Source organism: Temnothorax nylanderi, unplaced genomic scaffold (genome assembly GCF_030848795.1).
Source record: "Temnothorax nylanderi isolate EJ_2023f unplaced genomic scaffold, tnyl_v1.0 TNYL_tig0549_pilon, whole genome shotgun sequence".
NCBI lineage: Eukaryota > Metazoa > Arthropoda > Insecta > Hymenoptera > Formicidae > Temnothorax > Temnothorax nylanderi.
In genome coordinates, this window is record NW_027249611.1 from 73,319 (window position 1) to 85,794 (window position 12,476).

At 53.5% G+C, this 12,476-nt stretch overlaps 2 protein-coding genes across 2 annotated transcripts; both read right to left on the reverse strand.

Annotated features, from left to right (window-relative positions):
* Positions 1-487: 487 nt before the first annotated feature.
* On the reverse strand, positions 488-2,155 carry LOC139783842 (neutrophil collagenase-like). Its single transcript, XM_071722998.1, has 2 exons — positions 1,363-2,155; positions 488-1,062 (listed from the first exon to the last, which is right to left on the reverse strand). Exons 1-2 carry the CDS (start codon positions 2,153-2,155, stop codon positions 488-490), a joined length of 1,368 nt encoding a protein of 455 aa, XP_071579099.1.
* Positions 2,156-4,776: 2,621 nt separating this feature from the next.
* Positions 4,777-5,382, reverse strand: LOC139783843 (uncharacterized). The gene has a single exon (XM_071722999.1). The coding sequence runs from the start codon at positions 5,380-5,382 to the stop codon at positions 4,777-4,779; it is 606 nt and encodes a 201-aa protein (XP_071579100.1).
* Between the last annotated feature and the right edge of the window lie 7,094 nt (positions 5,383-12,476).

A 12,476-nucleotide genomic window follows, 5' to 3' on the forward strand; every position in this document is an offset into this window, starting at 1 on the left:
TCTTTTTCGCGGGTTCCGATAACCGTTCTTCGTTCTTGTTCGTCTCGGTTCGAAAGTTGTTTCGATTTTTCCCTACGCATCGTAGATGACGCAATCGCGGCGATCGTGGAGTAAGCGGAGTCGGGGGACCTAGGGAGCGCGGGATCGTATCGAGATAGGTACGGAAAAAAAGAGAGAGAACACATATATGAGATATTCGCGTACGAGCGGTAGTTTTTTATTTTGAAAAATAAAATATGTATTTACATACGTCGATACTCGTTTACATTGTTTCTGTGTGTATAAATATATATATATAAATTTGTCAACGTCGAGAACATTTCGCACGCGCGTTGCAGTATCGTTCGTTTCTGATTTCTGTTTCGACGCGTCGTATTCAGCTGACGATGCGATACTGATGCTTTGGCGGGAACACATCGGTATAAGTAGAAAAGTTCTCACTTATATCGCGCGATGTGCGGTGTGGTGTGGGGATTTGCGCAGTCCTCTACTTCCTTCGGCGGATACGGCGATCGTAAAGCTGAACGCCGCCGCCGCCGTCGTCGTCGTCGTCGTTGTCCGAATCGCTCGCCGGTGACGTTAAATCGCCGACGCGTACGATTCGATCGAGAAGATCGCGCAACTGCTGCAACAGTTCGGTCTTAGGGCAGACGATATTCAGCATCTGTAGATCGAATTTACCGGCGGCCGTGACGGTTTTCGTAATTTCGTTGAATCTGTAGAACTGCGTCCGAGTGGTGAAGTACAGATTGCCGTCGACGTATCGGAAGATCGACGTCACGCCGGTCGGTATTCCGGGAAACGTCGCCTCGAGAGGCGTACGTCTGACGACTTTCTTCGTACATTCGTCTATCTCGCCCACCGAGTTACCGTTGTACATCACGAAGGAACGGCCTCTATGGGTGTTTACCGCTCCGTTGAGTTTCGCATCTGCGGGAAATCCGAGTTCTCGCAAGGTCTTCGGCCAATTTGGCCTGAGAGAAAATTCCGGATATTGAACCATGTATACCAAATTATCTACGAACACCATGAGATCACCGGACGGAGATTGATAGGCGGCAGCTATGCGCGTGTAATTGTCGTGAAGAAAGCTCATGTGATTCGACAGGGCTAACGGTCCATTGTACGTCCTACCGTCCAGATCGATCGACCAAACGTAACGCCCGTACGAGATGTACATTCGATTTTCCAAAATCAATATCGCGTTTACGCGACCAAGGGCGCACAGGTCCGGCGATGGTTGCGGCGGCCGTGACCGCGGTGGTGGCGGTGGCGGCGGCGGCGGCGGCGGCGGCGGCGGCGGCGGCGGCGGCGGCGCCGGCGTCTGTGAGGGCGCGTTCGTCAGTTTTTCACCGTACAAACGTTGAATGTCGATAATGTCGAATCTGTCGAGCTTAACCGGATACTGCTTGTCGGGCGAGTACGCAAACATCACCGAGGTCTTGCGCTCATTGTGCGGCAATCCGAGAGAGTGACCGATCTCGTGCGTCAGCGTGAAATGCAGGGAAAACGTATTCGAGGGATTTTTACCGACGTAAATATGCCACGGCTCGTCACCGTCGACGTGCACCTCGGAGACGAATCCCGCTTCGTTCGTCGGGAGATACGCGTGGGCCAGCACGTTACCGGGACCGTCGAATTTGGCCGAGCAATTTGGGCTGTTTACGTTGATATTCGTGTTACCGTGACGTCGGGTTCGCCAAGATATTATAATGTCAGGATTCGTTTCGGAGCGTTCGAACGTCAACGCCGAATGTTGCGACCACAGGTCGAACGCGGCCCGCGCGGTATTTAGCTCCTCTTTGGCGGCTACGTAAAAATCCCACGTCAGGTGAGTCCTCGGCCATTTTGATAGACTCGCCGCCGTTCCGTGCTTCAGGATATCTTGGAAACCACATCGCGGTTTACGCATCAATTGCAGCGTTTCTTCGTCGAGCGTTCCATCGCCGGGCAGACCGTAGTATCGTTGAAATTCCTCGATGGCGTTACGAAGAACGTCGTTTCGTCTCTGAGCCGGAAATGCGTCCACATCTTCGGTCAGATATCCGTATTTCCGCAGGTAATCGATCGTATGTGCGTAATTCTCATCCGTGGGATTGACGCACCTCGCGGCGATAAAACACGCGGTTAACGCGATTACGCGCGCGAGCCACATCGTCGAGGGCGAGAGAGAGCGAGAGAAACGGCGGAACTGCGATAACGGCGTTTCGCGATATGAGCGCGATCGCGACGCGCGGTTCACGCGGTGACGCTCGTTGCCGATAGCGCGGACAGGTGGCGGCGGGGTCTCGCGGTGGAAAAAATGCGTCGATTCCGGCAGATGAGTCCGTTTGATAAAAAAAAATGCATTTTTTCCTCTGTGCAAATTTTCTAAAAATAGTTTTCATTACACAATATCCTGCTTTTTTTATTGACGATGACGATGCCTCGCGATACGAGCGACTTACACGGGCATGCTCGCTACCGATAGCGCGGACAGGTGGCGGCGGGGGTCTTGGGGTGGAACAAATGCGTCGACGATTCCGGCGGATGAGTCGGTTTGATTAGAAAAATGCATTTCTTCCTGTGTGCAAAGGTCAATTTTTTACATAGTTTTAATTACACACGCAATATCCTTTATGATTGCACATCCCTTCTTTGATTCCACATCCTTCTTCGATTGCACATTCTCGATATATATAAGTACTCGAGGCTAGATTCGGGTGTAGTTTGTTCGCAGTTTTTCTCGCAAAATTTTTTTAACGTGCATAAATGGATGGAGTAAAGAAACTGATAAGGGTGTGCGAAGAGGTGAAAACGCACATCGCGTCTCTAGATATGGCTAGGGACGAGTTGAACGAGGCGATGCTGCGGCTGCAGCATCCTCTGACGACCATCGCGGAGAGAGCGCCGCCCTGCTAACAAGTGACGATCCGCGTCGACGACGACGCACGAATGTTCAATCGAATGTAAGTTTACAAAAATGCATATATTTATATTCTACATCACAAATTATTAATAGTATTTATACATTCAGTAATATATATTTATTTACACTCATTTACATACTCATTTTTTTTATTCTCATTTATATACTCATTTTTATACTCATTTATATTCTTATTAATAATGATATTTGTTTTTTGCGCAGGGTCCTCATTACATCGGTGGTGAAAAAAGCCCAAAAGTACATCCGTCTGTACACCGCGAGGATGCGCGCCATGAAGCGGGACGCTGAACGGTTCGAATTATCAGGATGGCGTTACGACGACGACGACGACGACGACGACGGCGGCGAAGACGGCGGCGAAGACGGCAACGGCGAGGACGAGGGTGGGCGCGGAAACGTCGACGTCAACTTGATAGACGTCGACACCGACCTGATAGACGTCGTCGACGACGACGTCGTCGAAGGCGACGTCGTCGAAGGCTGGCCCACCCCCTCTCCAATCGCAAATAAATACAATAAATAAGTAATATAAGTAATATAAGTAACTATTGAATAACTATAAATGTAATGTTAAATATTAAATAAATATAAACAATATAAGTAAATATTGAATAACTATAAATGTAATGTTAAATAAATATTAAATAAATAGATAATTCCATAAACAACCAAGGAGGAGCATCTTTTATTTGCATTATGAAATATATGTTATACAAAATCTGTGATTTATAGCTAGACATATAATGTTAAATAAATATTAAATATTAAATAGTAAATATTAAATAATTATTATATAAAGATAAATACGCGTGAACAACAAGATTAGACGCTCCCGCCGGCGATATCGCGCTTCCGCTCGACGCTCTCGACTCCACTCATTGACAGTTTCGCGCGCTCGGCGTTATCGTTACCGTTCTTCTTCGGAGTTCGACGCTCTCGTTCGCTTACGTATCACGCTCGTCGCTCGCGCGCTCGGCGCTATCGCGCTCGGCGTTATCGAGTACGATTATACATACGGTGTAGGTATGTGAATAATGAATAACTTTCCTCGTTGATTTTGCATCAGTTTTTTTTATTGATTAAAATATAGATAGATAGATAGAATTTTTGTTATTGAGTAAAATATATACATATATAGATAGATGGATGGATACACAATTATATTTGATCCGTGGAGTCGATGCTGGAGAGACACTCGCGTCGCTCGTTCCACCAGTCGCGCAACTTCATCACGTTCTCCATCGCGCAGCACCGTTGATGGCGTCCGCAGCGAAACGCGCGATCGGCGCGAAGAAACTCCAGCCGATCGATGTCGTCGTACTCGGCGTCGATGGTCTCGATCGTCGCGTCGACGTCGCCGAGAATCTCTTCCAACCACCTCTTCTTCTCGAGGCCTTTCACGTATATTCGCGCGCCGGGCGTCTCTTCTCCCTCGCCCAGGTCGTCGCACACCGCGCGTCGAATAATCGACCTGGCTAGGCGATAGTCCACGTCCCCGTCTTTCCAACGGAGGCCGTGATGGTTCGCCATCAGCCAGTTGGCTCTTGCTTTTTCGGCGTTCGTGAGGAGGTCCCACTTCATCGGCGCGCGAAACACGTGATGCGCGAGTTCGCGCGTCTCGCTTCGGAGCACGGCCACCTCCTTCGCGACGAATCTGTCGCTCACCACGAATCCCTGCAGGTCGACGAAGATCGTCGTTGCCGCTGCGGCCATCGGGTCGGTGCGCGTCGAACAATTCACGCTCAAACTGCTCGTTCTTAACGGGATCTGAGGAACGATCGAAGGATCCCCGTCTTTATATATATCTCCCGTTTCCGGGGTGTGGTATCCTACAATCGCCATTTCCGCTAGATGATTTTGCGCACCACATTGGTCAGCGGACCGTACTCGATGACGCGATCGTGAACGATGAGACAAAAGGCGGTGGTCTTCGGCGGAACGTTTTCCTTGCATTCGAATTCGATGCGCACGTCCACGGTGGCGCTCTTCACCGCTTCGTTTTGGCGGGAACAATCGATCACCACGAGCGGCGCTACTCGCGCGAATTCGCGCGGGGAGAAGAGCGCGTCGTCGCGACTGTCCCCGTAGTACGCTCTTCGAAATTTCGCGTACATCTCGTACAGCACGGCGAACTTGTCGCTTTCGAAATCCGCGTTCACGTCGTCGTAGGGATAGAATTCCGAGTTGAGATACAATTTCACGTTGGCGAGCGCGCAATGATCGAACCTCGAGGAGTCCTCCGTGAATTCGTTTCGCCGTCCGGTCTGCAGCGCGAATATGACGTATCGCGGCTTCTCCAACTGCGGCGCGGCTTTCACGGCCCACGAATGCTTGGTCGTGCTCTGCAGCAGAGGAAATTCGTACAGGTCCCAAGAGCGAAATCCCACGCTCAGAAATCGTCCGCTCTCCAACGTTCGCAAAAGCGACAATTTAGTCACGTCGTTTAACGCCATGTGCGGCATACGCCATTGCACCTTCAGTAGCGTAATTTTAGGATCTTTGGCGGGATCTCTCGGCACGGTTTTTTTCGGATCTACGACGCAGTGACGTCGTTCCGAGCGCGTATCAGGATAAGTTCGTGTCGCGCGTTTTCACCACGCGTCTGTAGTCCTCGCAGAAACCCAAAAGAATATTCAAAGGTACGCAAAAGTTGAATTGACGGGACGCGTCGTTCAGATTCGATTCGTTCGTCGGATAACTCCATCCGGCGTTCTGCAGTCTCCTGGCTCGTTCGGCGGTCAGCGACGCGTAGTTCTTTATCGTGCTGGTTATGCCGACGTTTCTACACCGGTCGATCTCCACGCCGTCGAGTTCGTATCGAATCTCGTCGAACATAAACGCCACGCAGTTGTTGACCAATTTCGCGTATTGCCTTTGAGCATCCGTCGCTTCCGACGTCGTCGCGCCCGCGCCGTCGTCATAGAGTCGTCCCTCGACGTACAGAAAACTGTCGCACGGCAGCGTATACAGATCCTGTTGCTGTATGGGTATTCGTATCTCGTCGTTGTGCCCGAACTTTGTGTTCACGTACGGGTTATAAGTGTGAGTCTCGATTCCGACGATGCGCTCGTCGAAGATCGGCTCACCGCCGATACTCAGGATGTCGGTCATGGTCTTTCCTTTCGAAGTAGAAACGACGCGTTTCTCACGGCGAGACCCAGCGATCGTAGGAACCTGACGTTGGCGTTGCTGAGAACGGCTTTCTTTCCTCCTCGACCACCACCACCTCTTCTCTTCCTTACGCTTTCGATTACGTCGTAGAACGGGCTAGCTCGCTCGTTCGTACAATCCGCGCTCGATTCGTTCAGAACGAGCATCCCTCTCGCTCTCTCTCTCTCTTCAGGTCGCGGAGATACGCGCACACACACACTAACTGCGGCGACGACGTACGTGCAGTCTAATCGTTATCTCCTCGCCGCGAAAGTCGATCAATCGATCGTTCTGATCCACGATTCGCACCGTGATATCGGTGACGTTTCGCGCGACGATCGGGAGGTAAATGATCTGCGTCGGAGTCTCCGACAGTTTATATCCCGGTGGAACTTTCGGCGCGAATTCGTGTATCGCGTGCACCGAGCGTCCGTTGCTGTACGCTCCCGTGGTGATGCTGCATTCGATGCGAATTATGTTCACGCTCATGACGTCAACGGGTCCGTCGGAAACGTACCATTTGTTCGGTTTTAGGATACGATCGCGCGAGAAACCCAAAAGAGAACCGATGTTGTTCGGTTTTGTAAAATTCACTCTGTAGGCGCACTTTATCTCGCTCCTCATGGTATTCTCGTTGGCGCGAAGAGCGAGTATCGTTCTATCGCCGCCGTCATCGTCGTCGTTCTTGCCGTCGTTGTCCCCGTATATGCCATAACCGTCGTCGTCTTCGTCCTCGTATATGCGATAAGCGTCGTCGTTATCGTCGTCGTCGTTCTTCTCCGTTCGTTTATTTTCTTTTACCCGTCTAGCGCTATCGGCCTGCAGTTTTTCTCTCTTCTCTTCTCTCTCTCTCTCTCTCTCTCTCTCTCTCTCTCTCTCTCTCTCTCTCTCTCTCTCTCTCTCTCTCTCTCTCTCTCTCTCTCTCTCTCTCTCTCTCTCGCGGGCGCGACGTTTGCAATGAAGAAGAGCGGCTCGCAAATATCTGCTCACGGCTCGCAGCTCGTACGACCCTTCCGGAACGACGATCTTCCGGTCGTCCTCGCCGAAGTAGAATCGATTGTTCACCGGCGTAACGTTCAGTATCGAATTGTACGTCTCAAAAGTCGCCAAACCCAGCTCGTACTCGCCGTCGCTCAGATCCAAAGCGGGAAAGTGACTCGCCGTGAGAACGCTGCTGGTTCCGGTTAACGTGAGCGTCAGCGACATTGCGGGAGAACGTCGATCGTTCGCCACCGCTCCCCCAATCGATCTCGCGAAGAAATCGCAGGCACAGCTGTCCGCAGATTCTCTGCTCGAACGTCTGGAACGCGCGACGATTGTACGTCACGATCGCGCTCTCGCCGCCACCGCTGAGATATCGCGCGAGATCCCTCGGCGGACGGAAATTTCCGAACGCGTCGAAGTAGATCGCCGCGTTCCCTTTCTTCGCCTAAGCGACCCAATGCGTGCCCGGACCCGCCGCGTCGTCGAGATTCACGATGCCGCACTCCGCGTGTCGCACCCTCGTCGGCAGAGCGTCGCGCATGAACACCCCACGGAAGAACGGTATGCGTAGGCGACGCGCCGATCGATCGAGCTGCTCGTTCGTCGTGACGCCGTACGGCGGCAGTTCCGTCGTCGCCGCTAACGTCGCCTTCTTCCGCGAAATTTTTTTTTTTCGGCGATTCTCCTCGCGCCACCTCCGCGCTTCTTATACGGCGCACAGTGGATCGAGCAATGTTAATGAGGTACAACCCGCGACCCTCTATCGCGCGATTGTGTCGCTGCAGTTCCTCGAGTTCCCGTCGCGCCGCTTTGCCGGCGCTCACCGCCTTGGCCACGCCAGCCGCGCCACCGATCAAGGAACCGAGCGCACCCAACATCGGTAGAAAAGGCAAGAAGCCGCCGCGTTTCGCCGTCGGAAGTATCCTCCGCCTCTTCCTCCTCGTCTTCGCGTTTCTCCCCGTTCCTTTCCTCTTTCTTCCTTTTTTCCTTTCCATACCCATGCCCAGTTTCGTCTTCGCTTTCATAGCCGCCCATACGGCCGCCGCGGCGAGTCTTTCACTGACCGTCGAGTCCTTCGCGGTGACGCGCTCGCGCGCCCTCTCGGCGAGCAGTCGATCGGCGACGTGTCGTTCGGCGAGCTCGCCGCTTGCGGAAAAGACCGAGAGAGAGAGCGAAAGAGAGAGGGCGCAATGCGATTCGTGCGACAGTCGGTGACGATAGGAGTCTCGAATGTGGATCGCAAAACGCAGGCAAGGTCGGGCGCGACCGAGGGAGGAAACGGAGAATCGCGCAGACACGGTCCTCTCTTGCCGAACGTCGTACGTTGCATCATCTGCGGTCCCTCTAACTGCGGTAAGACGAACGTTCTGGTGAGTCTGCTGGAACAAGCGCACGGTCTTCGTTTCGAGAACGTATACGTGTACTCGAAATCTCTGCAACAACCGAAGTATCGATATCTCGAACGATTGTTCGAGCCTATGGAGGAGATCAGCTATCGCGCGTTCTCCGACAATCGCGACGTCGTTCCGCCCGACGAGGCGCTTCCCGACTCGGTCTTCGTCTTCGACGACGTGGCCTGCGACAAGCAGGACAGAATGAGGGAGTACTTTTCTATGGGTCGACATTCGAATATCGATTGCTTCTATCTCTGTCAGACGTACGCCAAAATACCGAAACATCTCGTGCGCGATAACGCAAATCTGTTGATCCTGTTCAGGCAGGACGGCACCAATCTGCGGCACGTGTACGACGATCACGTGAACATCGACATGTCGTACGACGAGTTTCGCGCCTTCTGTCGCGAGTGTTGGCGACGCACCTACGGTTTCGCCGTGATAGACAAGGACAGCGCGTTGCGAGGCGGACGGTACAGACGGGGGTTCCACGACTTCGCCGTGCTGTAGAGCCGATCAGTGCTCTTCGCCGAACGACGCGAGTATGAGCGCGATCGCGGAAGAGAGGACCGCGCGAGAGATAGCCAAAACGCGCGCCTCGATTCGCAGGAAGTACGCCGCTCTCAGGGTCGGAAAAATGGAGAGCGAGATCGCTCTGGAAAAGAGGTACGAGCCCATCGTCAAACCTCTGAAACGGCTCGCCGATGACGTGGACCGCAGGGGTAAATGACCGGGCAAGATTGACGACGACGACGACGGCAGCTTTACGCTCGCGAGAAAGATGAAAACGACGAAGAGAGCGAAGAAGGATAGTGACTACGGTGATGACGACGACAATGCAGGCGCCGACCTGGAGCGCGATTACGGGGAGGACGACGACGTCGACGACGTATTCACGCCAATAAGGACAACGACGACCGCGGGAAAAAAAGGAGAGTCGCGTCCAGCACGGTTGAGTTCGGCTCCCGCGACGACGACTATCGCGAGCTCCACGCCGATCCACGCCGATTTGGTCCGGTTTTTACCCAGAGAACACGAGATCGTCTCGGAGACTACGACTCCACCCCCCGCGCTAGAGACGTCCGTCAGGGAGTCTTTGAGCACGGCGGAAGGTCGCGACGCTCTGAATAGCCAACTAGGACCGTTAGGGCGGGAGTACGTGGGCGCTCTTCTGAGCGGCGACAGTAAAAAGGAGATCGACCACGTCTACGGAGTGTATCTCGGCGAGCACGGCACGATGCTGGGTAACAAGCGATTTGACGTGGCCCGGGATGACTCCGTGATCATCGACGGTGTACGGTACAAGGGCACGCGCGGTCTGTACGAGTTGATCTTCATGCGAATTCCCAACGCTCGCATCTACACGGAGAAGGACAAACGAACGTACAGGAGTATACTTTTCGCCACCAGCGCTCACAAACGTGGTCGCAGCGCCGGCATGCCTTTCAAGGGTAACAGGGGACACAAGTACACAAAAATAATAGCGCCGCTCGTACACCCGTCTCACACAGTTGGGACTACAAAGGGCGCCGGACTACCGTCGGCCATGCGACTGACCGACAACGCGATCGATTACGTTCACTGGGACGATCCCAACGAGCTGGTCGATCGACTTCGACTGCTAGACGCTTCTCGTCGGGCTGGCAACAACGCTCACGACAACGAAATTTTGTCGATAATCGAGGAACTTCGCGAGGCCGGTTTCGTCGTAAATTGATCGGTCGCGTCGATCGCGACGGCAGTACGTATCGCGCGCTCTCCAGCGCCCCCCCCCCCCCGCGCGCGATGTCCGTGAACAAATTCGGCATGTCTCTGACAAATCGGAGCAACGGTGACGGAATCGACGGTGCGTCCACGGTGCGATTACGCTCCTCGATCGAATCCCTGCGTAACTACACGCGCAACAACGCGCTCTTTATGAGCGAGGGTTTCTACGACGCGAGGGAGCGCAAGATACGGCGGGTAGCCGCGCCGGAGATCGACACCGACGCGACAAACAAGAGCTACGTCGAGGACGCGATCGGAAGATCGAAGAAAAGCGCGACCGAAGAATTGACAGGCGAGATAGCGGCGGTGAGGAACGACGCGCTTCTCTCGAATCGAAACTCTTACGACGCGCGGGATCGCAAGATACGGCGGGTAGCCGCGCCGGAGGTCGGCACCGACGCGACGAACAAGAGCTACGTAGAGGGCGCGATCGGGCGGCTCAAGAGCGTCGTGATCGAAGAGATCAAGAAGAACGACGCGACGCTGAGGAACGACGCGCTCCGCTTGAGTCAGGGCTCTTACCACGCGAGGGAGCGCAAGATACGAGGGGTAGCCGCGCCGGAGGTCGACACCGACGCGACAAACAAGAGCTACGTAGAGGGCGCGATTGGGCGGCTCAAGAGCGTCGTGATCGAAGAGATCAAGAAGAACGACGTGACGGAAGAATTGAGAGGCGGAATCGCGACGCTGAAGAACGACGCGCTCCGTTTGAACGAGGATTCCTACGACGCGTCGGAGCGCAAGATACGACGCGTGGCCGCGCCGGAGTTCGGCACCGACGCGACGAACAGGAGTTACGTGGAGGACGCGATCGAACGGTTCAAGAGCGCCGTGATCGAAGAGATCGAAAAGAAGAACACCGTCGATCGAGAGTTCACGGGCGTCATCGTGACAAACGCGAACCAGGGTTTGAGAGACGAAATCGCGACGTTTCGAAACGACGCGCTTCTCTTGCGCGAAGATTTCTACGACGCGTCGGAGCGCAAGATACAACGCGTGGCTGCGCCGGAGGTCGGCACCGACGCGACGAACATGGGCTACGTCGAGGGAGCGATCGCGGAGCTCAGAAAAAACTTCAAAGATCTGATAAGAGAATTTAGAAGCCAGTTCGTAACTGTGAAGAATACCGTGGATAAGCACGAAATCCAGATCGCCAGAATTCTGAGTATATTGAACCTTCTTGAGCAATGAGCGTGGAAAAACGGAGACTCGTGGAGGAATTGCACGCGCCGGCGCGAAAAAACTTTCCTCGTGGTGCGCGGTTACGACGACCTGTGGCAGGCCGACGTGGTCGAGATGCGTCCCTATTCGCGCGAAAACGCGGGTCACAATTACATTCTGACGGTCATCGATGTGCTGAGTAAGTACGCCTGGGCGATCCCGCTCACAAGACTAAGAGCGGAAAGGAGGTCGCGACGGCTCTCGGAAAGATCTTTCGCGAGGACGCGCGACACCCTAGGAATCCGCAATCGGACAAAGGAAAGGAATTCTACAACGCCGACGCGCGCAAAATCTTCGACGCGCGCAAGGTGAATCACTACTCCACGTATTCGGTGATGAAAGCGTCGGTGGTGGAGAGATTCAATCGCACGTTGAAAAACGACATGTGGAAGCTCTTCACGCTCCAGGAATCGTACAGATGGATAGACTCGCTGCCGCGCCTCTTGTCGAATTACAATCGTCGCAGACACAGAACGATCGGAATGCGTCCGGCGGACGTGACGCCCACCGTCGCCGAAAAACTGCTGCGCACGGTGTACAGTCGCGCGAAGATCGCCGCGCCGCCGCGCCGGCGCGATTTCGAGTCGACGATCTGGTGCGCGTGAGCAAATTCAAAACGATCTTCGAAAAGGGCTACACTCCCAATTGGACCACCGAGATATTTCGCGTAGCCAAAGTACAAAGGACCAATCCTGTTACGTATCTGCTGAAAGACGTTCGCGGAGAAGCGATAGCCGGAGGATTCTACGAACACGAGTTGCTGCGCCTCTCCAATCCCGACGTCTATCTCGTGGAAAAAGTCCTGCGTAAGAGCGGCAATCGAGCGTACGTGAAGTGGTTGGGGATGGACAGTTCGCACAATTCCTGGATAGATAAGGCGTCTGTATTGTAACAGAAATAATTAGACATTCGTAAATACGCGCAACGTGTACTTTATTGTTAATAAAAAATTTACACATTCATTGGTTTGTTTCTTACGTGCTATTGATTTTTCTACGATAAAACAATTTTAGAAAGCGTATGATATTGTT